The sequence below is a fragment of the Marmota flaviventris genome, chromosome 2 (genome assembly GCF_047511675.1).
Source record: "Marmota flaviventris isolate mMarFla1 chromosome 2, mMarFla1.hap1, whole genome shotgun sequence".
NCBI lineage: Eukaryota > Metazoa > Chordata > Mammalia > Rodentia > Sciuridae > Marmota > Marmota flaviventris.
The window spans coordinates 144,406,736-144,434,088 of NC_092499.1; the positions used below are offsets into that span (position 1 = coordinate 144,406,736).

Genomic DNA, 27,353 nt, shown 5'->3' on the forward strand with positions numbered 1-27,353 from the left:
GCCATGGTCTCCTGGGCTGTGTTGAGTTAAAATTGTTTATAAAAAATTATCCTTAGACTAATATCTATTATCTTAGTTTATTTGTTTCTGTTTTCTGCAACATTGTGATTTTAAAAAAATATAATTCTGTTGCTGTCATTCACCACAGCCAAATTATTAACATTTCTGTAGGTCAAGATTATGCATTCTGTGGTTCCTGGGCCAATACCGGATAGCTACCTGATTTTACAAAGAAAACTTTATTGGAAACAATTCTCTTCATTTGTTTACAATATTTCTTACTGCTTTCTTGCTTCAAGGGTAGAGTTGAATAATTTTATCAGAGACCACATGGACTTCCAAGTGAAGGTATTAAAATTTTGGTCCTTCACTGAAAAAGGTCTACATGTGAGAAAATCCTATGCCCCATCCATAACAAGTAGATGCATAGTGGACAGAAAGCCTTGGAAAACAACAAAAGATTTTTTAGGGCTTCAGTAATAATTAGAAGAAATTCAAAGACCAACCACATTATTTAGTAAATACTCTGAGACAATGTGATACAATTAATGGAAAATGGAAAAGAAGTCTCTGGATTCTCCTTTCAGGATTTTTTTTGGATTAAAAATATCCTCGAGTGTATTACAAAATGTTTACATCTTAAATGTTTTAGATTTTAGTCCATTTATCTTTGAACCTTAAAAAAAACACAGTTATTATATTCACTTGATTCTTCCCTCCCCTTAGGAAGTTTGGGTGGTTATTGTGCTAAAAGTCTTTAAAATTCTGAAGGAAAACTTCTTTAAAGGTTCTTTCTACTACCTGTTGCTAATATTGCCCATTCCTAGTTTGGTGTTCATGTGGATCATTCTCCCTGCCTCTGGCTCTGGTGGTTCTCCTCCTAACTGTAGAGCAATCTGGAACAGTGTGGACTGAGGTTGAAACAGAAAAATGGGAGGCCTGATGGAGAGGATTTTGTATGAGATGCATTCCTTTCTTCTATATTTCATTCATTCTTCTTGAATGAGAGAATAAATGGGAAGCAAGTTTAGACATTTTGTAGAAAGTCATCTTTATAGAGGAACTGGTTGTTAAAATCAGGAAAAAGGAACTTTAATTCATAAGACTTAAGGAATCAATACACATAGTTGGTGCAGGAACCTGAACAGATCAAAATCCATGTGCAAAACTTTCAAACCTTTTGATTGATGTGATACCTATATACCAATTTAACTTGCTCTCTCAAGTCACTGAAAAAAGAAAAATGGAGTATATACTCAGTAGTTAGTGGAGAATAAGAAACACATTAAACTGGTACCAGTATCATTAACCTGTTGCTTTATGGAGCTCTGGCATTTAATGTAAATACAGTTGTTTTGCATAAAACTGTTATTTCCTAGTTAATTACATAATCTTTAAAGAGTAGATAAATCCAAGCTTTCACAGTAGACAAAGATGACTAAAAAGGCTGTGTAAAGGTATAATTTCTGAGAAGAAATTCAAAATTTACTTTGCATTTTGTCTGGTGTGTGGTCAGCTTTTGCTTAAAATCAACTTCTCTAATAAGTTGTGCATTTTAGTAGACACTAGGAGAGTTTGTAAAGTTATTATAAATATGCTAACATTGGTCACATCATTATTAGTTTACTCTAGAAACATGTCAGAACCATTTTGAATCATCCAATAAAATATTTGCTGTTGTCTATTTATGCATTACTTTTGACCTCCAAATAGTACAAACCTTCAGAGTGCTTGCCTCTAAATAACTTCTGACTGTGCAAATGAACAAACTAGTACCACACAGTAAACATTCAAACAGCAAATATTGCCATTACTAATGGCATTAAAAAGCATGTGCCATCACTGAGTTAGTGAGAATTTGGACTAATTAAAGTGACCATTAAAATTCTTACAAATTTGGATCTTTTATCATTCCATAAGAAAGGGTATTATTAATAAATGAAAGTATATAACAGTGTAAAATAATGTGTTCCTGTGCATATATATGGCAAAATTTGTTAAGAATGTGTGTGTTCATAGTTGTCTTAAAATGATATAAAGCACTTAATATTTATTTCCAAACATGTTTAATTACCTACTTACATAAATGCATATGATATAGAAACATTAACTCTCTCTTCATGGGAGTAATTTTAGTTTTTTAATTTATTTTTTTTTAGTTGTAAATGGACACAATTTCTTTTTATTTATTTATTTATTTATTTATTTATTTATTTATTTATTTATGTGGTCTCAAGGATTGAACCCAGGGCCTCAAGCGTGCAAGGCAAGTGCTGGGAGATGGGATCAATCAACAACACTAAGCTACAACTCCAGGCCCTAGTTTTAGTTTTTTTAAGATTCCCTTTTGCTATAGAAAATATTGTTTTGATACAAAGCATAGAAAATAGTATATGTAGATCTATATATAATCTTCCTTCAATAGACATACTTGACAAATTTACTCTATGCAAAAGAAAATGACTTCTCTTAAGTGGGATCACTTTAGGTAAATAGGAAATAATTATCCATGTTTATTTAATTTTATAGACAATTATCAATAAATATTTCATCCTATAATAATAATTGGTTCGGACTTTTAATGTAATTGGTTCTTTCCATTTAATTGGGAAAAGGATTGCAATGTTTCATAGTAAACAGGAAGGTTCTGTCTATTATACCTAGGTAACTCAAAGTCATCATTTTTTTATATAATATATACCTTGGTTACCTCTTTCTGGTTATCTGCTGTCAGGGCAAGCATGCATCGTTATTGATTATTGTGAGAAGCTATACTTCTTTCTATCCTTTCCTAAAGTCTGGAATATTCATCCTATTCTATAATTGTGAAGCACAAATACGAATATTGTTAAAAATTAATCTAAGAACTATTGTCTGCTCCTGCCCCAATCAGGGCTTCCTCACCCACCTGCACACCTGCATACATAAACATAGTAGGTGTGGTCCAGGCAAACCCAGAGCTTTCAATGTTAAAGCAAATAAATTACTTAGCACCTCAGCACAGGGCCCCCCACCCCCACCCTTTTGGTGTTTGCTTCTGTATTTAAATGTGTTTGAGGTTTTCAACAACTCCAGAACATTGGCTGTTAAGAGGCGGAAAACATGCAATTTATAGCAGATGGGTACAGCCCTTCCTGGCAGTGCTGGGAGATGGGATCAATCAACAACACTTCATGCTCCATTTGTCCAAAAGAAACCCACCTGGGGAAACCCTGTGGAACTGTGCCTATTAGGAAAACACCTTAACACTTTTCTTTAATAAAAATTTGCCAGTTGGCATCAATTGGGAAGAAAATGCTTTCTCTATTAACCCTCTCCCACTTGGATTTCTCTTTATTCCTTCTTTATTTGAACCATATTCTTTTATTCTCCTTACTCCTAAAAGCCACAACAAAGGGAAGCCATATCTATATTTATGATCCTTAAACTTGGAAACTTTTTTCTACTTAATTCTTGATCTTATTATCTTTCTGCAGGCCTTATTTGACACAGACCTGACTTATGTCTTTGCATTTGCCACCCTTGCCCCCCATGCTGCCTGCTCTTGGATTTTGCTTTATCTCTTCCTCTCCTTACTTTTAGAGTGGGGTGGTTTGGGAGTGAGTGTTCGAAGCCCTTAGAACCTTCACTGCTCAATAAACCTGAGCTCAGACAAAGTAAGGTTTGGGGATGATGGAATGCAAGACAGGTGCTTTGGAGGTTCTACAGTGGCCTTGAGTTAATCACTTTTCTTTCTCTGACTTCTGAAAATTTCTAGGTGTAAAGTGGATATCGCAGCACTCCCGCTGAAGCAAGCCAACTGCTTGGAGCTGCCACTGGAGAGCTGCCTGGGGGCTCTCCTTATGTTGATCACACTTACACCCTGTGCGGGAGTTTCCATCTCAGATCTGTGTGTCTGCCCCTTTGAGGACCCCAGCGAAAGAAAGCAGATTTCCCAACGATATGTGAGTGTGCTGCCTTGTTACACCACTCCTACTTCCTCCCAGTTTTAAATTAAAGCAAAGTCTATGAATCAAAAACTACATCAAAAGAGATCTTGGTCCCAAGTTTCATTGTGTGTCTCCTAAAAGAAGGCACTGGGCCTACGGATTAATATACTTATAGGAAGGTGAAAGAAGACTTGGAGTTTGCCTTGTTATTTTTAAATCCCAAAAAGATATTTTGAATTTTTAGCCTTTAGCAAGTCTCTTCAAGGAAGTGGCTTCAATTCAGCATGTTTGGGTATGTGCATAGAAATTTTAATGGAAGTTCAACAAAAGTGGCTTTTGTTTTTTAACCAACCATCAATGTTTGTAATGTCATGGATTTTAATGATATTGGTTGCAAGGTTATGGACTCCTAAGTTATTTTAGAATCAAGAGAGGGTATGTTCCTGTCTCAGAAAGCCTAAAACAGGTAGCAGAGGACCATCGAATCCTGAAACCCGGATAATGACATCAATGTGATTCTTCCCTAAGTAGTTGCCCTGTACTTAACAGTCCAGTCCACATTTTTAAAATCAAATACCTGTTTTGTCTTGTCTTTATTTATTTATTTATTTTATGCTGACTTTCTAAAAGCGCTTTTTTTTCCTTTGTATTCTGTTTTTATCCCATCTTCTTTGTAAATCAATACATCCACTTGATTTCCATATATGGAAGGCACATTTTTAAGAAAGTGGCATGAAAATGAAGCAAAGATGAATCCTTATTCAATGGCAATATCATCCTCAGCATAAACTTTGTTGCCTCCAGAATCCTTCACTGTATGCATGTATTGATTAATTGAATAAATCTTTATCTTGGAGAGTACAAAGCCTAACCACATATATTTCAGTGTCACGGATTCTGCATGCCAGCTTGATGTACTCTGAAGAAGTTTGGACAGAATACACTATTGGTAGTCTCTCTGATGACTTTACATAAGCAAATGAAAATTTGATGGTAAAAACTAAAAGTATCCCCAAGCTTTCCAATGAATAAATTGCACAATTTACAAAATTCATGGGGTATGCCATATATTTGTAAAGTAACATTATATAGCATAGTAATGATGTATTTGAATAATGCCTTAGAATTTCAGGATAATAATTGAGGTTTAAAGAAGCTATAATGAAAATAGAAATGTCAGGTGTTTCTTCAACTTACAAGCTGGCCAGAGCATTTGAAGGCAATAATGTACTCTTAAGAGGCGGGATTTTTTTTTTTTTTTAGGTTATAAGAGTAGATATTCCTTTAAGGTATTTCTCTCTCTGCAGTATAAAAGTGTATTGTTTCATGTTTTCCTCTTAGCTTAAGAACTAGTTAACTTTGTTTGGTTTAGGTTGAAAATTCAAAGAGAAACAACTTTTAAAAGTTCTTAAGAATTATGTGTATCAGGTCTGCCTATTGTTATTCTTACTGAACTTTTCCTATTCAACCCTGAGATGCCTAAATAAAATGGATTTTACTGTCTCAATATCAATCCCTGGGGATCTGCTTATGACAGGTTTTTGGATAGGTAATAACAATGTGTATCTGAAGGTTTTGAAACAGGATCTTTTTCACTGGATGCATTCTGTGTGCTTGAGAAGAGGGTTTATACAATTATATTTTTCATGCATGATTTCTCCAGGCTATCATATATTCAGACATCTCAATATTGCTTTATATGCTTAAGAATGACCAGACCAAATATTCAAACTTTGGATAAAGCAAACTAAAAATTAAAGAAAATGTGAATATAGGGTGATATTGGATACTAAATCTCTAAAGAACTTGGTTATGGCATGGATCAGAAAATTCACTCTGTTTTCATCCCCACTCTCTTTCCAGTGGTAATAAATTTTTACATGGGTCCAAATTTAGTACTCTTGCATCCGTAAGTTTATACTAACTAGGTCAGAATAATGTTGCATTTAGTGTGATTTAAAATTTGCATTAAAGAGAAAAAAAAAAGAGAGAAGAAAGAGAATGAATGTCATTCTACCCATACATTTTCCCAGTGGGGTATCTTTGCTAACACCAGGGGGCGATGTTAAAAGTAGATTGTATGTGCTTTTAATTTGTTAATTTTGGAGTTGTAGTTAATTAATTCTCAGTTACTTTTTTTTTTTTTTTAATCTGGCTGCTGTAAATGCCTAACTGTCCTGTGGGCTGGCATAGTGTATGTTTGAAACTTTTCTAATATTTCATGAGACGAGAAGATAATAGAATGTATGGATGCCCCATAGGCCTTCAGAGCACTAATAGTATACTAGAAAACTGTTTTCATTTGTGATCTCCTTTTCTCCCTTCAGTGCTTACAAAACTCTCTGAAAGATATGAAGGATGTTGGCATTTTACAAGTGAAGGTTTTGAAGGCAGTAGATCTCCTAGCTGCAGATTTCTCGGGTATGGAACACTTTCATTTTTTAATTGCTTTACATTGTTATTGTCATTTATTTCATGCTTTGAAATGATATTATAGCAAAGTAAGATGTGGAATAAATAGAAGTAAATGTACACCCACTGTGCAGTTTTAGAAAGAACAACCAGAGAAAAAATAATGCGGACTTGAACAATTCTGTTCTCATAGTCCCCATTTTTGTTTTTTTGCAAAAAAAAAAAAAAAAAAAAATCAAATACTTATACTCTGATTCAGTATTGCATTAGACCTAGTTTGGATTCAGAGATATTTGTGGATTATTCATGTCATGGTTTCTTTCTTTCTTAAATTAACGTGGGGGTTGAACTTAGCTGCAGCACCTCAAATCATGCTATTTGCCCTGGAGCCCTTCCCCTCTTCCCTTCTGGGTCTGAATGTGCTGCATCCTTCACAGCGGACAGAATGTGTTTATTGACCTGCGTGTGCTAGCATGTCTGTTTGGAATCTCACTGTGACAGTGAGCAGAGTTCAGACCCTAGGACCACCTTGCCGTGGACACCGTCTTTTCAGAAGTTTCTCTTGGTGGTTCAGGTGAAGTTTAGAGCAGGTATACTAGCGTAGTGCTGAAGTGTGCTCTATGGCATGTAGAGTCATCCAGATTCAACAGCATCTAATCGGCGAAGCTCATTGCCAAATTACCCCTGTGTGCTGACTAATAATTTAAATGCCTACATGACAGATGCTATTTACCAAGCAAATTGATGAACACAGAAAGTGTTCAACATCCATAGTTCTCATCTATTGACACTATATTGGGTGGTCCCCCCCCCACATTTGTATTTTTAGAATGTGGTCTACTCTTTTTGTTCCTCCATACAGAAACAATTATACTATACCTGTATAACTCCTAAACTTCTGAGACTGTGTTTAAGGAAACTCAAACATTGGGGAAGTGAATTTTAATTTTAAGCACATATTATTACAAAATTATGGAAAATATAAACTTAATTTAAAACAGGAGTTCTTTCCACCCGCTTCAGAGAACCAATTCAGTAGAAATGAATACTCCGTAGTCTCTTTATATAAACTGCTTCCCACCTGAAAGAAGTGCCCAGTGAGCAATTGCATATAATGCATTTGTTTGGCCAAATGGATGATATAAATTGTAAGGATTATAGATGAAATACTAAAATGGTTACTTCTGATAGTCATTAATACAGTTGCAAATGTTTATAGTCTCATGTTAATTTGAAAATGCTCCTTTCTTTGTACTTATGTTTTATGAAAATGTTTAATATTTCAAGTGAGCCTTTGACAGTTAACTTGACTATTTAACATGTGTCTTTGATGTTAGCAGTTTGTCATTACTAGAACATGTCTAGAGTTATTCACTAGTTTCCTAGAGCGAATTGTTATTATTTCTAAGTGTTTAGAGCAGCCCTCTTTGAATCCACATTTGTTACTATCTCAAGAAATGTCTTAAGCCCCAAGAAATTATTTATGCCTTCAAGCAGTATCTTTTAAAGATTCCTTTTGTAGTTGTAGTTTTTTAACTACAAAAAAACTACTACTGCAAAAACTAATTGTAATGCATCCAAAGTTTTTTTCCCCTTATTTTAAAGACTGTTTTACAATAACATCCATCTGTGGGAAAACATTTTTACAACCTATTTTATTTTTTTCTATATTATCAGGGGTCCTTCAAGCCCCCAAACTAGTATTGATGAGAGTTATTTCAGGCCAATATGTCATCTCCTAAGAGTATTTTGAATATTTAAGGTAAATAGGAAGAAAACAAAGGAATGAATGTAAATACTAGAAGATAAGTCAAAACCCTCTTTATGTAAGAATAATTTTGGGGGAGAAAAGTTATTTTTGTTTATTTTTATTATATTCAAAATATTTAACAGATAGTTTTGTAGTGGTGAAGCAGAGTATCAAAGGATGGCAGTGTTTAAAAGCAGCAGTCAACAATGAAATGACACTGTGTGGTTTGACCAAATGTCCTACTGCTTTACCATCTCTGTGTTATATTTATGAGAAAATTATCAGTATTCTGAATTGAGACAAAATGATTTGTCATTAGCTAAACATGTCCTTCGACCACATTGATGTTTGTTTTTAGAATCAAATCTCTGTTTCCCTTACATGTTCTCAAGATTGTAGATGAGTCCTCCAGCGTGTTCCCAACTAAGACATTGCTTTCCCATGACAGAGTGGACCTACTCCACACAGTTGTCATGCCATTTTTCTATGTGTGAAGTGAAATGCATTCAGATTTCAGTACGATGGCACCATGGATGCAGTTTGTGTCTCCTGGAGGTTAGCATAATGACGTACATTATACGCTCCACCGTTATTGCTTTTATTATCATCTTTACCAATTCCCTGATGTATAGGTAAAAAAAAAATCAGTATCACTTGATTGTGGATTAGAAGAGGCATGAATTATTGGCATGAATTAATTATTGTCAATTATTAAAAAAATAAGTGACTGTTTATATCCAACCTTTTCTAGGCAGCCTTATTTTATAACCAGGTGTTCATATATTGTGATTGATCAGGGAACAAAGTATTCACCTGCAAATTAAAAAGGAATACATTAGTACAAGTAAGTATCACGGTCATTTTAGAAAGGGTACAAAAGGAAACTCCCCAGCCTTTCCACTTTTATCTATCCATACAAATTGCTTCTTTAACATAATGCTAAATAACTGATTCTTCCAGTTTTCTTCACTTAAGTTTCAGAAACCCTCATGGAGTACAAGCCTGAGGAGGGTAGTTGGGGCAGTGGTCACCACCAGCAAGGCCACAGTCACTGTTTGTAGGGTGCAAGGACCTCAAGTACTAGGGGGGGGAATGAATGCAGGTGGCAAGACCTGTTGTCACAGCTTGCTAATCTTCAAGCCACCTATCTCTTTGCAAGTGACAATTAAAAAAGAAAATGAGCCATGCAAGACTCTATGACTAAACCAGGTATTCCTCATCAGTTGTTATTGATGTTATGATTACATAGTCATAAAAAGAAATCAAATTTGAACACTTGTTGCTATGCTGGTATTTTAGAATATTGGGATAACATTCATGTACTAAAGTGAATTCTTTTCCATAAATACATTATCTTATATGAAGGAAATGATTAGTGTATTCAAATGTCACAAAATATATTAATAACCTAAGTCTACATATGTAACTGATATAAAGATATCTAGAAAAGATTAGGCTCTAGTATAAAAAAAATATTTATTTTTAAAATTATACATCCTTTTGTAAATATGGTATTGTGTGATTAAAAACTATTAATTATGAATAAATTTAAATTTAAATTTATCTTGGTTTTTTTTAGAGTTTCTAAAATTTATTTTTTTAAAAAAGAGAGGTTTTTTTAATTACAGGAATTTGAATTAAGCTGTCTTGTCTTGGAGCACATCACTTTAAAACTGATGAAGGATATTCTAATGTTCTCAGGTGTATGCTTACATTAGTCATGGATACATGAACAGTTATTCTAATAGAAGAGCGTGTCAGATATTTTTATTAAAGATATCTCTTCAAAAAAACCTTTGCACACGGCACAACCTAAAATCTTTAGGTAATAGGTTATGCAGTCTGATGTAATTACTTTTGTAGTAACCAAACCATAGCCTTCGTTCATGAAACAAATGATATACCATGCTTTCAGAATCAAGGTGAATGTAGCTGTGTCTAAAGGTTTAATGAGACCAACATACTTCGCTTGGACTATTTCAAGAAAAGAAGCTCATGTTGTAATGATTAAAAGGGAGACAGACATTTTATTCTGGACAAAGCTGAAAAATAGTGCAACAGGTTCCTTATCCGCAGTGGAAGCCCTCACAGAGACCAGTGCTCTATATTCTGGTTTGCCCTGAGGCATATCAGATTCATGCATTAATACCATGGAGAAAAAGGGCAGATTTTTTAATCTCATAAAGTATAAAAAAGGTAACAAAATACCCAGTGGGTTCATAGAAAAGCTTTAGAGAATTGAAGTATTCTCTGGTCATAATTGTACAGTTAGATAAGAAGATGTACCTTATACATGAAAGAGATTAGCCAATGAAGAGAAGGAAACTCTTTTGACATGCTTGCAGAGTCATTCAAGAGAGTCTGATTATGATTGATAGAATGTTGTAATTTGTGGGGTTAATTCATTGTATCAGGACTGAGACCATTATGGCCACCTTTTGTATAATGTACATGAAAATATTCAGCATCTAGTCGATGGCTCTTCACTCTCATTCTTAGAATCAAAAAGTGTTTTCAAGCGTGTACCATCCTGTCAACAGTGTTTTCTATTTGTTGATCTTGTTCTTTAAAATAATTCTTACATAGCAAAACTCCCTCTAAAGTAATCCTCTTGTGGCAACATGGGTTCTGTTGGTCTCCCTCAGCTTTATTACAGCTACCCATACACTGTTATTGCTACCAGGACGGCCCCTGCCCATTAGAATGCTTTCAAAGTATAGAACTGTTAGAAACTTAGGAGAGTTTTCTTAAACTTGTTGTTCCAATAGTAGGAAATGATAAGAATTCCATGGCAGTTCGGATAGGATGGTATTAAGTAATATAACAAAATAATATCACATAAGCCTCATTATCCCCTTCTTCTGTAATTCATTCTCATCTTTATTTTTTATGTTTCTATCATTCTAATAATCTGTGTGTCATGATGAGAAGCTGGGGAGTTGTCAGGAAGCAATGGAAGAACAAAGCTGGAAGGATCAACTTTACTCATAGTATGGACCTGGTTTTTCTCCAAAAATCAACATGTTCTTTTTTTTTTTTTTTCTTGTCATGCTTGAGATTTGTTGGCACTTCTTGCCATGAAAAAACATCCTTGAACAACAACAAAAATTTCCAAATCTATGAGGATCCTCTTGACCTATGAGTAGTGATGTCATTATTTGGACCCCTCTCTGTTGCCAGTGTTGACGAATGAGTCAATGATCACATTAACATAATCTCAAAATATCTATCAGAGGAATGGTAAAAACAACATGTTTTCAGGAAAGAAATCTAGGTTATTACAAGATGGCCTTAGTTGATAAATAAGCATGTTAGGGAGAGTTCCAGTACCCGATTCAGAAGAACAACAATACATTCAGTTCCAGAACACCCTGCTGTTTTCTAGTGAATTCAGTATAATGCTCTGACCTGCTTTTTAAGTTTTTCTCAGTTTAAACAAACTCAACTTGGTGGTAGATGTGATGATGAACACATATCACTGAATGCCTATACTCAGTGAACAGACAAACCTTTAGTGGGCTTAGAAGCTATAAGAGAGGGCTCTGTTTTCCTTCCCTTCACACTCCTTTGCTGTAGAATTCCTGATGCAGGAGGTGGTGTGCACCATCAAAATAGATGAGGACCCTCATCAAAATTAGGGAGTGGTTCCTTAGGTGTGCCATTAGGAGGAGCTCTTGGCATGTCCCCCACACAGGTTTGAGTTCCCATTATTATAAGGGCAAAACACTCCATTCATTCCATAAGTGCATGAGTCCTTCCATGTACCTGTGACTCCTGCCTTAAGTACAGTAATGTTCTGTTCAATGATTTTTTCATTGATGATGAAAATTAGTGGTGGTGATGTGGCGCTTTGTTTTTTGAGGTAGCCTCACATATTAATCCCTGTACATTATGGGAATACAATATACAAAGTATACAGAGAAGCAGAATCCCATGTGTTGTCTTGATTCTATCACGTACTAACCTGGGGTCCACTCTTAAGCCTTCACACGTTCATGGGTATCTTGAATATGCCCAATATATATTATGTATTTAGGAATGTTTTTCCTATTCTTTATTAAATTTATTTTATTAGAGTGTAGTTATATGGAGAATTTCACAGATTGTCTTTTAAAAATATTTTTAGTTGTAGATGGACACAATACCTTTATTTTAATTATTTTTTAATGGGTGCTGAGGCTCAAACCCAGTGCTTCACTCATGCTAGACTAATGCTGTGCTACTGAGCCATAGCCACCGCCCTACAGATTGTCTTTTTGATATATTATTTATAAATTTCTCTAATTTTAGATAAAGCTAGAAATAAAAGCATTGTTAATCACTTTTAGGTCTTCAGATACTTTTAGAAATCTACAGCTATCACACTAAGATGCCTTTTTTTGGATTTGTTTCTGCTTCTATTACCTGCTAGAAATGAAGGCAAAAATGCTTCATTGGAGAGAAATTCTCATGCTAACCTAATATAGTGCTTTCATTTCACATTTTCATAATGTGGATAATAGTTTTATTACTATAAAATACCTTTTTGGATCATCTGATTTTTATTGTGTGTAATGTGCTATTCTCTGAAACTATTGACCAATATACTGCATTTAAACCACACGATACACAATAACAGTGTTCCAGCCATATGCTATGATACTTACTTTTGAGTTATTTCTGTAAATTATAATGGTGACTATTAAGTTTTTTGTTTTGTTGTTTTTGTTTTCTTTTTTTGAAATATAAGGCTACTTGTGTCAGAAAAAGAGTGGTTCTGTGGTTATTGTTCACTGGGAATTTTAAACCACATGCCCACTGTATGGTTTATTTTCATTGCCTGTCTCTGGAAGCTGTATCCATAGCAATACTTCTCCTCTTAAAGATGCCCTATTTTCAAGGGGACGACTATAATTGGAATTTCTAGAAAGCTCAGTGGTAGTGATTGAATGCTTTTAATTTTCATGTGATCCTCCTGGATAACTGAGCCCAAATCAAGAACTTTTGAAAATACATTAAAAACTATATAAATCTACCTTTGGCAGGCTGTTTTAACTGTCTGCCAAAGAATGCACTCTCTAGTCAAGGCAAAGTTTGGGAGTATGTAGAAGATTTAGCAGTTGTAATTTAATGACACCATATGAATTCAGTTCATTTGTGGCACTTTACAAATTACAGGTATCACTTTGATCTTAGTGTTTGGGTTCTTAGGAAGATCTTAATTTATGTCAGCAAATGTATTTCTCCTATGATAGCCCCTGCTAACATGGTGGAGAATTGGAATTGGCTCTGGGTTTCACATGAGGTGACTAAACCAGTGACTCTCTATTTGATTATAATCATACTGCTAAGGTCAAGAATAGGTGCTAAGATTCATTAAAAGACACCTAACTGATGTTGCTTTGGCAAGTCATGTTTTAGTAGCGATGTCAAGGATGAAGAGCTGGTCTAGCATTTTTAAGTGAGGGAATACCATTTCCCAAGCCATGTTTTCTGCGGAGCTACAAGAAATCAAGTGAGACTCGAAAACAGAGAGCAAAGGGACCTTTGGGGAGAGAAAACTATCAGCTTAGGTAACACTGAACCATGTGGGAGCATGGGGGCCAGGTAAAGGAATTTGGGAAACAACTTAAGTAGGGGAGTGAAGTGATCTGATATGAACTTTAAAAGTTTACTCTGGCACTGATGGGCAGCAAGGCTTTTGCACAGGGAATGAAATCATGGTGATATTAAGCAAATGCAGGGGATACTGGTGTGTTTTGAAACATGAGTGGTGGCAGGGGAGTGGGTGTAAAAATTCTGATGTCATTAACCCTTGTTTTTTCTACATTTGTGTTGCAATATGAAAACATCAGAAATTTAGTTAAATAACATTGCATCAAGATGACGTCCTCTTTGTCCTTTGCTGTCTTCCCAGTGGGGACCAGGCTACCCTTTGTTCAGAAAATCTGTCACAACAAACAGAGTAGCTCTATGCCTGTGTGATGCTGAGGAAGCACAATGTCCTAAAGGAACCTGTGACCTACTTGAAAACACAGAGCACATGTAAAAAGTAGGCCCAGCAAGAACCAAGATTGGCATTTCCTTCATTATTATTATTGTTATTATTATTATTTTTAATCCTTGTCAGCTCCTGGCACAGGGATCTCCATGTTGCAGGGATCCTAATATATCTGTTGAAGCAATGAACAGGTAGATTACATGGGAGATATTCTAATCCCTGAGCCAGTTACCACAGGAATCCGGGACCTTCCTACAGATTGCAGGGAAAATTCCAGGAAGAATATATGTCTGTACCAGGCCTGGGAGGTTAGCTGGCATTCTAATTTCTGGAGAAGAGGCACAGTTGGAAGAACATTGCACAGACAAGCTGCTCTGCATGCAAAGTGGGAAGCATGAATAAGCCTTGTTCCTCTTTGCCAGATAGGATGGGGCAGCCTGGTGTGGTTGGAAGCCGGGCAAAGAGACACATTCCTGGCTAAAGAACTGGTGAACGGCAGGCGGATCAGGATGGATCATGAGGCTTCAGTTGACAGAGGATACAAATATTCAGAATGATCATTTAAAATTTTCTTCAATATTTGATGGGAGGGTTTATAAGTAAAGGGTTAAAACAGGGCCTAAAAGTGGTTTTTGGAAATTTTCTCTGAAACGGCAATGCTGTCATCCTTCCTCTTTTCCCAGGTTTTTTGAGCTACAATGCTCCATACATAGCTTCAGGAATTATCTTCCTCTATAAACCCTGCCCTTTGTTTTGAGTCAACAGGGTATGGTGGTTCCTGGCTGCTGGATGAGTAACATGAATTGAAATTGAGTGAAAAGTACTGGTCATGACCTTCAGGCCAGTACTTGCCTGTTAATATATAGTTGTCCCTTGATAACTCTGTGAGAGTAATTCTAGCGCTGCCCCTTAGATACCCAAATTCCAGGATGTTCTCATCACTTGTATAAAGTGACATAGTATTTATATAAAACTTACATTCTCTCACATACTATAAATAACCTTCAGATTACTTATAATACATAATACAATGTAAATGGTTGTGATATTTGCATTATTTAGGGAATAATGATCAGGAAAAAAAAAAGTCTGTACCTGTTCATTTATAGAGGGAACTGTCATGGGCCAAGTTCATATTACATAATCCACCCTTGGTGGAACCTGTGGATACAGAAGGCCAATTGTATATATGTATGTAAATATATCTTCCGAATAAATTTGGAATCTGCCCAAGAAGGATATATCCAGTTTTGCTAAATGAATACTCACCTATTTTTTTTTTGTTGTTGTTGGTACCAGGGATTGAACTCAGAGGTACTGAACCACTGAGCCACATCCCCAGCCCTATTTTGTATTTTATTTAGAGACAGAGTCTCACCAAGTTGCTTAGTACCTCGCTTGTGCTGTGATTGGCTTTGAACTCACAGTCCTCCTACCTCAGCTTCCCAAGACACTGGGATTACAGGCGTGTGCCACTGCACCAGGCAAATACTCCCCCTTCTAAGCCTCACTTAAGATTCACCTCCATTATGAAATATTTTCCCAACCAAATTAAATTTCTCTGAACTTTCATTTCTACTTCTGAACAAATGGCACATGGGTTTGGGGGATGGGAGATAAACAGGAAATCTAGATAAAGAAATATGGCTTCTTGCAGGGAGTGTCGAAGGATGGGAGAAGCATGGCTCCCTGTGGTCTGCACTCCTCACTGGAGCCCCTTTCACTTGGCCATGGCACTTTTCCCGGGATGGTAAGGGCATGTATGCATATGTTGTTTTTGCCAGCTTCAGGATCCTTAAATAAAATACACAGGCTAAATATGGAAAAAAGATCTACAGACATGGGATATGAGAGGTGTGAAGACAACACACAATTGGCTGGTACAGTGGTGAATGCCTGTAATCCCAAGGGCTCAGGAGGCTGAGACAGGAGCCTCCTGAGCCCCGATCGTAAGTTCAGAGCTAGCTTCAGCAAAAGTGAGGCACTAAGCAACTCAGTGAGACTCTGTCTCTAAATAAAATACAAAATAGGGCTGGGAATGTGGCTCAGTGGTTGAGTGTCCCTGAGTTCAATCCCAGGTACCAAAAGATTTAAAAAAAAAAAAAAAAAAAAAAACACAATTGGAGATCAGAGACAGGGACAGCTCAATGTGCTATAGTGTGAGATTGAAGGAAGTTTCCACTGAAAAGATGATACTTGCAGAACAGCAGAGACCAGGAGGAGAGTTCCTTACAGGTAATAGCTTGGTGGTCTTTGCATATCAGAAGCAGAGTTTGTGTTCAGGAATGGTTTTCAAATGAAAACTACGACCCTTAAAATACATTTACTACTTGTCATTCAACTTTTATAATTGATATAATGGGAAATTTTCCAATCAAAAACCCTTAGTTATTATTCAAGGAATATAAATGAATGTGAAACTGATGTTAAAAAGAATGGGAAAGGCTACCCTGTGAAAGTGCTAAAATTCCAATGTGAAACTGAATCACCATTGGTATTACTACATCTAGGTGACATGTCATCTGGACACGGGGAGGTATTTTACAGAAGAAAAAAAAAAAAAAAAAACGTGTGAAGAGGAAAGGAAAAGTAGATCCTTGAAGGTCTGGACAGCAGTCTGCCCAGTGCTGTTCTCTCAGTGCCATTGGGGATATAGGGACATTCCGTTTATTATGGGAAATCATTATTATCTGCAATAAAAATATTCATCCTGTAAGTCTTACATAAGAGAGAAAGATCAAACTAAAATGGGTACATAGATTACTCTATAAACATCTTAATGTCTTTGTTTCTTCTCTCTGCCTGTTTATACTGTAATATTAATAAATGCAGCATTTTAATGAGCTTTGACTGAATTACGTTCAGAGAGTTGGTGCAGGATGTTCCTTGGAGACACATAACTGAAGTTTCCAGTTTCTGGAGGGAAGTCTGTTCCTCATTAGCTGGGACAGCTAAGAGCGTGCTTGCTCAGAAGAGTGGGAGCCGCAGCATGAGCCCACCTGTGCCTCAACAGGACGAGGCCTTGTCTCTGCCCTGCTGTGGAGTAACCCCAGGGCTTTCATTAAAAGTGTCAGGCGGTTTCCCCAGAGCAAGTGCTGATGGCATGTCATGTTGGTGTCTCTGGAGGAGCTGCGCTGACACCTACTAATAGTCTGACAAATGGTTAAGTAGCTGTTTCAGCTTGGGTTGAGGAATCAAGCATGCCATACCTGAGCATGGAGTCCAGAGCATGTGTTCGCTCCGTATTCAGTGTTGTTCTATGTTGGCAGGCTCTACCCCATCTAAATCCCCTGCAGAGTACATTTCAGAGAAAACTGGTTTTTAAATAAGCCAGAATCTTTTTGCAGATGGATTTGTGTGATCATTTGATTTTTGACTGTCTAGCATCTAAAATCCCTCTTATGTTCGAGGAGTTTCCCAGTGCATCTGGAGGAGACCATGTCAGAACCCACTTGCATTTAGAAGCTGGAAAGCCTAGTCTCCCTTTCTGAGCTCTGATACTGGGGCATGGGTGCATGGCCAGGCAGATGTTTCATAGGAGGCCTTTGTGCATCAAACAAAGCAAAGAAGCAGGAAAAGAGAATTCATATTAGAAGAAGCCACAGGCAGGATTTAGAGACAGGAGTATCCTATAGAATTATAATATAATATAATACTAGCTATTATAATATAATATTATATTAACTATTATAATATAATACTATGTGCTTAAGTTATTCTTTGGTAGACAGCAAATTTTTTATTCTGATTTTCCAGGCTTTGCACGGGTTCTGAGAGCTGAATTATTTAAATAAATTCTTTTTCTATGAAATTTAGACAGGCTTCTTTCCATTGTTTGCAGTTAAGACCCAAACTCATTCATTTAGTTCTGTGATTTGATTGTTGTCTAGTGGTAACTGACCACTAACGGCATCTAATGGCATTGACTTAAAAGGTTTGGCCAGGTATCCAAGTGTCTAGACTACAAGTCAGTGGAATGGAATCTTCTGTTTCAAACTGAACCTCAACCATTTATCTGCTCTTCTCCATTTTCTTAAAAAAATATTATCCTCATGAAGGCTCCTGTATACTTAGTTTCTCTCTCAATACGCAGTACCTCAGAGCTCCTAGTTATTAAGTGAATTAGATGTTGGTTCATTGACCTGAATAGCAGGTCAACAGGTCAAGAGGCGCAAGCACTCTCTGCATTAGGCCCTGGCCCAGGACTCCTTGGCATTTGTTGGAGAAGCATCTGTCCTTATGCCCTCAATTAATTTAGCATGCACGGCTTTGTAAAGTACCAATGTGCTGGGGACATAGGCAATGAGTTAATGTTGTAAGGACATTATGGAGCTATTCATTCTTTCCCTGACAGTTCCAATTCTACATTCCCTCTGCCAAATCTGACAAAAGGGAAGAGAATTTTTGGTAGCACTCTGAATTCAACTTCAGACTTAGAGTTGTCTTGCTTTTGTGTGTGTGGTTTTGGAGGGTGTGGGAGATAGGGCAGAAAAAAAGAAGAGATAAGAAGTAAGGGATGAGTTTAAGATATTTTAAGATATAATTCCCAAACTATTTCATTGAATTATATGTCTGTATGTTTCATAGCACCAAAAATGTAACTCACATGGTCTTATAATACACTGAGTTTATAAAATCATACAACATTTTGTAAAAGCAACATTTTAAATCTTAAAGAGTCATTTTTACACTTCTTTTGCACGTCTTCTCACAGCCATGTAAATGATGTAAGTTTTCATAGGCTTTTAATTGTAGAAGAGTAAACATGCATTCTGACCTAAAGAAAGTTTAGGATCTAAGCAGAGATGTGCTCTGTTTTCTCTTTTGTTTCCAGCTGACATATAGTAACAGTGTTATAATACAGGGTGATGTTTTGATACATACAGCGTGTAATAATTAAATCAGTGCACTTACCATATTTATCAACTCATAGATTAATCATTTATTATTGGTGAGAACCTTCAATATCCTTGCTTCTTGCTACTTTGAAATATATTCAATGCAACGTTGTCAACTGTAGTTTCCCTGTTATGCGGGAGAAGCCGGAATGCATTCCTCCTGCCCAACTGTGACTTTGTACTTCTTGATGAATCTTCCCCACTCAGCTGTCACTCCTACCCTACCCAGCCTCTAGTCACTACTAGAGCAGCTTCTTTAGATCTCATGTGAATTGAGATCATGCAGTACTTCTTTCTGTGCCTAACTTATTTAATAAAATTGTCCTCCCAGTTCATCCATGCTGTGGCAAAAAAACTAGGTGTCATCTGTATTATGGCTGAATATTATTCGTGTATGTATATGTGCCACATTTTTTTATCCACTCATCCATCGATGGACCCTTATTTTGATTTTTTGACACTGTTAATAGTGTTACAATAAACATGGGAGTACAAATATTTCTTCAACATATTGACTTCATTCCCTTTAAATATATACCTGATAATGGAATGCTGGATCATGTGATAGATATATTTTTGACTTTTTGAGGAACCTGTGAATTTTATAAGGACTATATTAATGTACATTCCTCCAGCTATGCATCAGAGTTCCCTTTCTACACACACATACTTATTTATTTGTTTATTTATTTATTTAGATAGTAGGGCAAGGTGATAGCTCCATTGTGGCTTCAATTGGCATTTCTCTGATGATTAATACTATTGAACATTCATATATTTGTTGGCCATTTGCATGTCTTCTTTTGAGAATTCTTTTTTTTTTTTTCAGATCTTTTACCCATCTTTAAATTGGATTATGTGTAGGCTTTGAGGGTTTTTTGTTTGTTTGTTTTGTTTTTGTTGTTGTTTATTTTTGCTATTGAGTTTATTTTTAAAATAAAACAAAGAAGTGGATCCTCTCACAGGTCAAACTGATAGCCCTCCTGTGAGACCTGTATGGTTACTGACTTTCAGCTGTATCTGAGCTGGGTGGGGTATTGTGTATCAGGTCCCAGGTTGTTAAGATGCTAAAAGACCTATGGACTTTGTCCACCTTCCACTTTCCCAAAGAGGGCTTCCAAAGAGCTTTCTAAAAGTCTCACCTTCCTTCTTTCACCAAACATGAAATTTTCATTGTTGGAAAACTACATGGCTTTTGTTTACTGTACTTTTGACCCTTTGTGGACTCATTTGTCATTGACCAATGTCTGTTCTCTTGCCAGGGAAGAGTGATCCTTTTTGCTTATTGGAGGTAGGCAATGACCGGCTTCAGACACATACCATTTACAAAAACCTCAACCCGGAGTGGAACAAAGTTTTTACATTGTAAGTGCTTTAGCCTCTGAAATACAGAGGAGTGGCTTTAACTTAAAGCAATTATCCTTGATATGTTTGGGGCAGGCTGGGGCTCTTGAGTGGAACTTTTTGTCCATTTTTATGTGCAAAGAGTGAATTTTATTGTTTCTTTTTCCTTAAAACCTTTTATACTTTTATTTTATGGAGTGTGGTGTTAATAATAGAAGAGACCATTTGGAACTGCAAGGGAGTGTTATAGAAGGCATTTGTAAAGTAGATCTTTCAAGTGACTAAATTAATCTGTGGGTATATGGAAGCCTCCATGTATCTAAACCAATTAATTCCTCAGTTAAATAAAGTCACAAATGGAGACCTGCCTTAAATTCAAGGAGCTTGTATGCTATAACATTATCTTAAATGCCTGAAAGCTTATATTATGCCAGATTCATTAGGAAATACATATTATTTGTGAATCTTTAATGACTCCCAGAGCCTCCTTGTATTTACATTTCGCTGAATGACCCACTCCATCAAACTTGTCTATTAAGGAGGCAGGATATACTTAATTTTCCTACTTTAGATTTCAAGGCACCTGACCATCAAGGGATGGCCCCTGTTGAATTTGGGTGAAATGATGGTACGTTATCCTCACAAAGCTGAATAAATGCTTAGTCTACAATAGTCAAATTTGCTTGTGTGGATTTGATGATATTAGTAGAAATCTCCCAAGGACCAATGAGAAGTGGATCAGCTCTGCCAACAGGTCTGCCAGTGGCCAGGAATAAGAGTGTCTTGTCTCTCTAACACATTGTCAGTGATCATGGCTCTATTTTCATTTTCACTGGTGTCTGCCTTCTGGTCAACAACAACAACAACAAAAAAGTTTCTAAATATGCCTTGGATTTTTGGCATTTGTGTTTCGACCACAGGAGGCTTTCTCACTATTTCATTAAATGTGAATTTTACCTTTCCTTTTCATTAATTTAAAGAAAATGTGATGCTTACTTTTCTCATTTTGAAGCAACTTTCTGAAATCATTTCCCTTTCCCTCTCTCTCTTTCTCTCCTTTATTCTGCTCCTCTAACAGTTGCACCCTCAAGTGCACATCTACATGGAAAGAAAATGTCAGTAAAAAAGTTGACTTGATTTTTTTTTTCATGTGGATGTCTGAGTCTTCTATGATGGAAGGCTTGGGAATACAGTCAGTTTGATTTAATTTTTAGAATTTAATTAAATGGTAGTTTTATACTCTGAGGACACAGACTTAATTAGTGAAACCGTGTTTTCAGATCTTCATGCAACAGACTTTCACTTGTGTGTTTTTGTGTATAAGACCTGATATTTCTTGTTTCAGTCCCATTAAAGACATCCATGATGTTTTGGAAGTGACAGTGTTTGATGAAGATGGAGATAAACCCCCTGATTTTCTTGGAAAAGTTGCCATTCCCTTGCTGTCTGTAAGTTCCCTTCGTTCATCAACAATTTGCAAGTTATTTAACAGTTGATGAGTTTCTGTGATCCAGAGCTGCTTTGTCCTTGTCAGTGCTAGAAAAAAGAAATATTCTTGTAGCTGTAGCAGCAAACTACCATTTTATTCCTTTTCCTTATGTCTGAGTTATAAAGAGACATCATCTTTTCTGTGTCAGTCCAGTATTGATTTAATCAACCACAACATTTTGTCCAGTCTGTCAATTCACTCTCAGTCTTTCTCTCCATTTTTAAGCTTGGAGTTTCCATTTGATTTCAAGGAATATGGATCTACGACTCAGATTTCCATTTATTAATGGAAAACATGTATTTCTTTATACCTCTTTACCCTGCGTTTCCTCAAAATTAAATTGTTGCTAACTGCACATTCATTCTCAGCTCTGTGGAAGACCTTTTATTCCAAAGTTCCATTTGTATTTATTTTTTTTTACTTGGCCTGTTCATTTTCAGCCTCCAAAAAATATTTTGTGGAAGAAAGCAGAGATGTCTCTTAGAAATGGGAGAGTGTTTCTGTAGTCTGGTTTAAAGAGAACATACTGGGGTCAGCAAAGAGGAAATGCTGAATGAAAAAAAAATACTTATAAAATACAGCAGAGAAAACATCAAAGAAAGCCAAAAACATGGGTAAAAAGGAAAACTACGGAGCACATTCCCCAATCCATTAAATGGACATTAACATGTAGGAGATGAACTGTTCTGAGAGAATTTTATGTTTTTCCTTCAGCTGGCGACATGGTTTGTTGTAGACTATGGCTTCATCAGCCTATGAGATTTTATTTCTTCCCCAAAACTTATTTTTCCAAAGCTACTTGTGCATCTTTGTGGATGAAGCAGTCTGTAATTTAACCATGAGGTTAGTCTAGCTCACACAATGTTTACAGAGAGGGGAACGCTATACCTCTTAATATCTCTTCGTCTGTTTTTGATCGCTTGGTTAATTTCTCCCCAAGTTCTCATATCCCTGATGTTACTCTAAGAGCCTGCAGGAAGCATCTGCTCCCTCGTACAGCCGGCTCCTGCCAAATGCTCCGAGCTGTCGGCAGCAGACTGCGGGGCTCACAGAGAGGAGGTGGTGATTTGGGATTTCCCCCCTTTTTTATTACAGCGTTGTCAGTTATTCCTGAAAGAATACATGTAACAGGAATATGGGGCACACTTTTAGAGACCCTAAAGGTACTAGGAGAAAAACTCTTCTTTACAATTCACTTTCCTCCATTCACTAATTTTTTTGACATTTCTCTTCTTACTTTCATGCATAAATCTTAGTAGCACATTTTATTTCTTGCAAGGTGAACACGTTTGCTAATTTTTTAAAACTCTCCCATTTTGTTTGTGAAAGTTTCATGCCTGTGGTCTACAATTGCAACAACTCACTTAGTCTACTTGCTTCCTTCCCTATCTCTTTTTCTTCCCGCATGCTTTACTTGGCAGATCTAAGAATTTGACTTCAGCTACATCAGGGCTTCTCAACCTTGACACTGTTGACATTTGGAGCCAGAATAGTCTTCATCACATGGAGCTTTCTTGTTGCATTGTAGAATGTCCAGAAACATTTTTGACTTACGTGCTTACATAACTTACTTACATGACTTCCAATGGATAGCAGCTGCCACCCACTACTGCTATGACAACCAAAGTAATCTGCAGACATTTCCAAAGATCCTGAAGAGACAGGAAATCCCTCCCAGTGTAGAACCATTGACTTAAACGAATTCATTTTTCAAAACATTCCTCCAAAATATAAGGTGAAATGTTTTGTGGAAGAGCTGGTTGAAATACAAATAGCCATTCATCTTGACTTATTTTTCAGGTTCATGATAGCTTTCCTAAGGTCTGTTGATCATTCTGTCAATAGACATTGATCCAATGTCACTGTGCACCAGGTGCTGTTTTAGGTGACACAGCGCCAATGATTACCACAGGGAAGTTCTCACTTGGAGCTTATGGCTTCAAGATGTGTAGAAGAGGACACATAAACAAAGTGACACAAATTGTACACAGTGTGCTGGATGGGGAAAAATCAAGCAGAGGGAGGAGTACAATTTTCCATGGCTGGCCAGTGAGAGCCACAAAAAAGGGGACATTTGAAGGAGAATATAGATGAGGAAGTGAGTCTTATGATATCTGGGGAAACTTTCATGCAGGTTTCCTGCTTTGCAGCAGGACCTTGATTGCCAGATTCCAAAAATCCCTGGGTACCACTGTGGATGGAATGGTGTGAGTCAGGTGGAGAAAACTGAGATGCAGAACAGGAAAAGACCCTGGAGGACTTGGAAAGCCAAAGTTTGAAGAACTTGGCTTTTTCCTTTTGGAGGATGAGGAACCACAGGGTGTTTTGAGATAGAGAGTGCTTGATTTATTTTACTTTATTTGTTTGTTTCTAGGATAAATGGGCTGTGGCACATCTGGAAATATATGCCAATATGAAAGGTCTTTGCCTTGTGAAGCAGCATGGCTGGTCCTTTTTCCCCTTATGGATTTTGGAGTCCCTGGCACAGTGCATTGAATATGATACTTCAGCTGCTGCCCCTCAGTGTGGCTGATATGATTCAGATTCATTTCTGATTTATTTTTGATTCTTTGATCGATAAATCGGGGAAGCGATCCGACCCCACAGTGTATCCCTGTGCTTGTCTTGACAACTTATGCTCCACCTGCCATTTCCAAATTAATTGATCTCTTATGTTTCATGGAGATATAAATATGTTTTTTTTAAAATGCTATGACCCTCACTGTCACTGGCATACTTTGAGCTGATTATTTCATTGATCATTCTATATACAAGTAATTCTAACTTGTGGTTTAGAGAGTACATTTTAAAATCTACCTATTTAGATCTAGGATTTTTTTCTTTAGTTTATATACTGACTGATGCCTAACTAGCAAACTCTGTGCTGTACACTTAACATATGTTGAATCATTAATTCTCTGATGACTTAATAAAACATGCTTTGTTATTATGCCAATATACAAATTAGGAAACCGAGGCACAGAAAGAATCCTATAGCTGCTGAGTGATGGAAGTAGGATTTTAATTTAGGCAGTTTCATATTAGAGCCTGAGCTTCTAAGAAATGTCAGATGGGCACAGTAAAGACCTATTAAATGAATATTGTGCCCAAAGCAGTAGACAAACAAGACCTCAAATAACAAGGACCCCAGGAAAGGAACTAGACAATAGGAAGTGAGAAGTATGGATGTAAGCATTTAGAAGACAAGGAGTTGGAACTGGGTCAGGAAGGAATAGGGTGTTGGTAGTGACTTCAGTGAGGTCTAGAGGGAAGATCTTCTATGTAGAAGAGATATGTGAGCAGTAAAGCAGAGGAGGGAAACATGCTGGGGCCAGGAGGGGCCTGTGTCTGGAACACAGCATGATTACAGAAGGGGAGGGGGAGGAGGAAGGTTACTCAGGCCTTTGGAGGGTGCGGGGAGGTTTGGCTTATTCTGTCAGCAGGAAGCTGCTGAAAGGTTTTGACCATGGGACAGACACATCAGTGCAATTGACTAGGAAGAAAATTTTCCTACAATATTAAGCAAATCTGAGAGGAATTCACTGAAATTCCTAGAATTAAATAAGCATTAAAGAAAACGCAAGTATCACATTGTATGCTTCTTAAGAGAAGGACTTATTTTTTTTGGGGGGGGGGTTAATATGAGAAAGTATTATAAAAATGAATTTATTGGTGATTCACTATCATGTCTATAGAATACAGAACAATAATCAATAATGTATCCTTTTATGTTTAAAAACAAATATTTTATTTTAATTTATAATTAACAATTTGTTCCCAATGGAATGGGAACAGTTTTGTGAAAATGAGTTTTTTTTTTTTTTATTCAAGTCATAAACTAAAATTTGGCTTATGCTTTTGGAGACAATGCAAACTACATTTTTTTTTAAACGTCTAAGTAGAAAGTGCAGAAGGTACTTTAACTTTTAATCTTACTCTAAATGTTAATGTGTTAAGTGCATTTAAGCCTGTTAAATAAAGAGCCTGTTCTAAATTCACTATATCTTTTTAATCATGGTGAAAGTACTAGCTGACTATTGGTTCATTTAAAATCCATATACTGAAATAAGTATATTTATTAGTGGTGGTGAATTGTTCAAGATGTATATGTACAATTGGTCGTATATCAGGATTAAAAGAATCCAGGCCAGTAAGCCCTCCTTCCATATATTTTATTTCTCTTAGTTTTGAAAAAAATTAATTATTCTATAGAATAATCAAAGCTCTTTAATCAAATACAGGTGATTAAGAACAGTGGGAAACTGAGATTAGACTGCATTACCATCTGAAGACTTCTTCCATGGCTGGTCAGTGAGAGCAAAAAAGGGGACATATATCTCCTCATTTTCACTTTGCTCCTGTACTTTTCTAATCAGTCAATTTACTATATAGTAAACTTACTATATAATAAATACACACAGTGGAAAGCAATAAGCACATTTCAGAGTTTTCAAAATATTTTGGGCAGTAGACATTCTCTTCTAATAATTAGTTGGCTCAGTCGATTTATTTAACATGTCTATCCTCAATTTAAGTGATACTAAATGTGTCTTGAAAATCGGGCTGTATTTTCCTCTAGGTCAGTCCTTTTTATTCACTCATACAATTATTCCCTTAGAGTTATCTAATGGGCCAATTTAAGATGACTAAAATTTGCCTTACGGACTTGATCTGTAAAACAGGAAAAAGCATACATTTATTATTTTCTAATAACCAAGAAAGAATCATCCAAACTTTGAGAGACTGCATTTTGAAACAAACATGAGTCCTTTTGTATGGGTCAGAACAACATGGACACAAGAGTGTGTCATCACAATCTTGGGGCCTTCCCAGTGCCATTAGAAAGCCCCAGCATCCTCAGTGGATTCAGGTACTCGATAAGTAGCTGCACCAACAGCAACTTCACCTAGTTTTATGAGACAAATTTTCTGTAGTTGCTTATACCCAATAAATGCCATGCAAATATCTCTTTACATTTTCAATTAAGTATTTAGATGTACAAGTTTCACCTGTGATGGTTTTGCCCAATTTAATAAACTCACATAATCATAGATTTTTTAGATTAATGCCGAAATGATAACCATTAAAGTAAATAATATTGATATTTAACTTTATGTTATTGGCTTTATCATTAGGTTTAATACAATGTAAAGTGGTCTGTGGCTAAGATTTGTTTTTCTAGGGTATAAATTTGATCAGGGAATCCCAAGTGATTCATCTTTGAGGATAGAGAATGAGTAATAAGGAAAAGAAGATGGGTCACCTGAGAGTTTATTTGATAAAGGCAAGACTTGAATCTCAATGTGGACAACGATGGTCATTTCTTAACACAAACTTTCAATTCTCCTTACCCCTTACTCTTGTTCCAATAAGTCCATTGGAATAAATAAAAATAAAATAGGGCAATTTTGTCCAGCATCCTGGGAACCTAGGTAATGACACCTTTAATATGTTTGAATTATCATGAAACATATGCAGTATAATGACTGGGTAGTATATTGGTTAGGACAGATAGGCTGGGAGGGAGAAGACAGAAAGGGAGAGAAGGGCC

At 36.4% G+C, this 27,353-nt stretch overlaps 1 protein-coding gene across 2 annotated transcripts in view; it reads left to right on the forward strand.

The window, feature by feature from the left end:
* Positions 1-27,353, forward strand: part of Mctp2 (multiple C2 and transmembrane domain containing 2) — a 221,373-nt gene that overhangs the window by 114,653 nt on the left and 79,367 nt on the right. For both annotated transcript variants that reach the window (XM_027956122.2, XM_071608654.1), the window contains 4 exons: positions 3,758-3,944; positions 6,257-6,350; positions 20,232-20,334; positions 21,659-21,761. In XM_027956122.2, the coding sequence (XP_027811923.1) occupies positions 3,758-3,944; positions 6,257-6,350; positions 20,232-20,334; positions 21,659-21,761 (487 nt within the window). The remainder of the gene's footprint in view (positions 1-3,757; positions 3,945-6,256; positions 6,351-20,231; positions 20,335-21,658; positions 21,762-27,353) is intronic.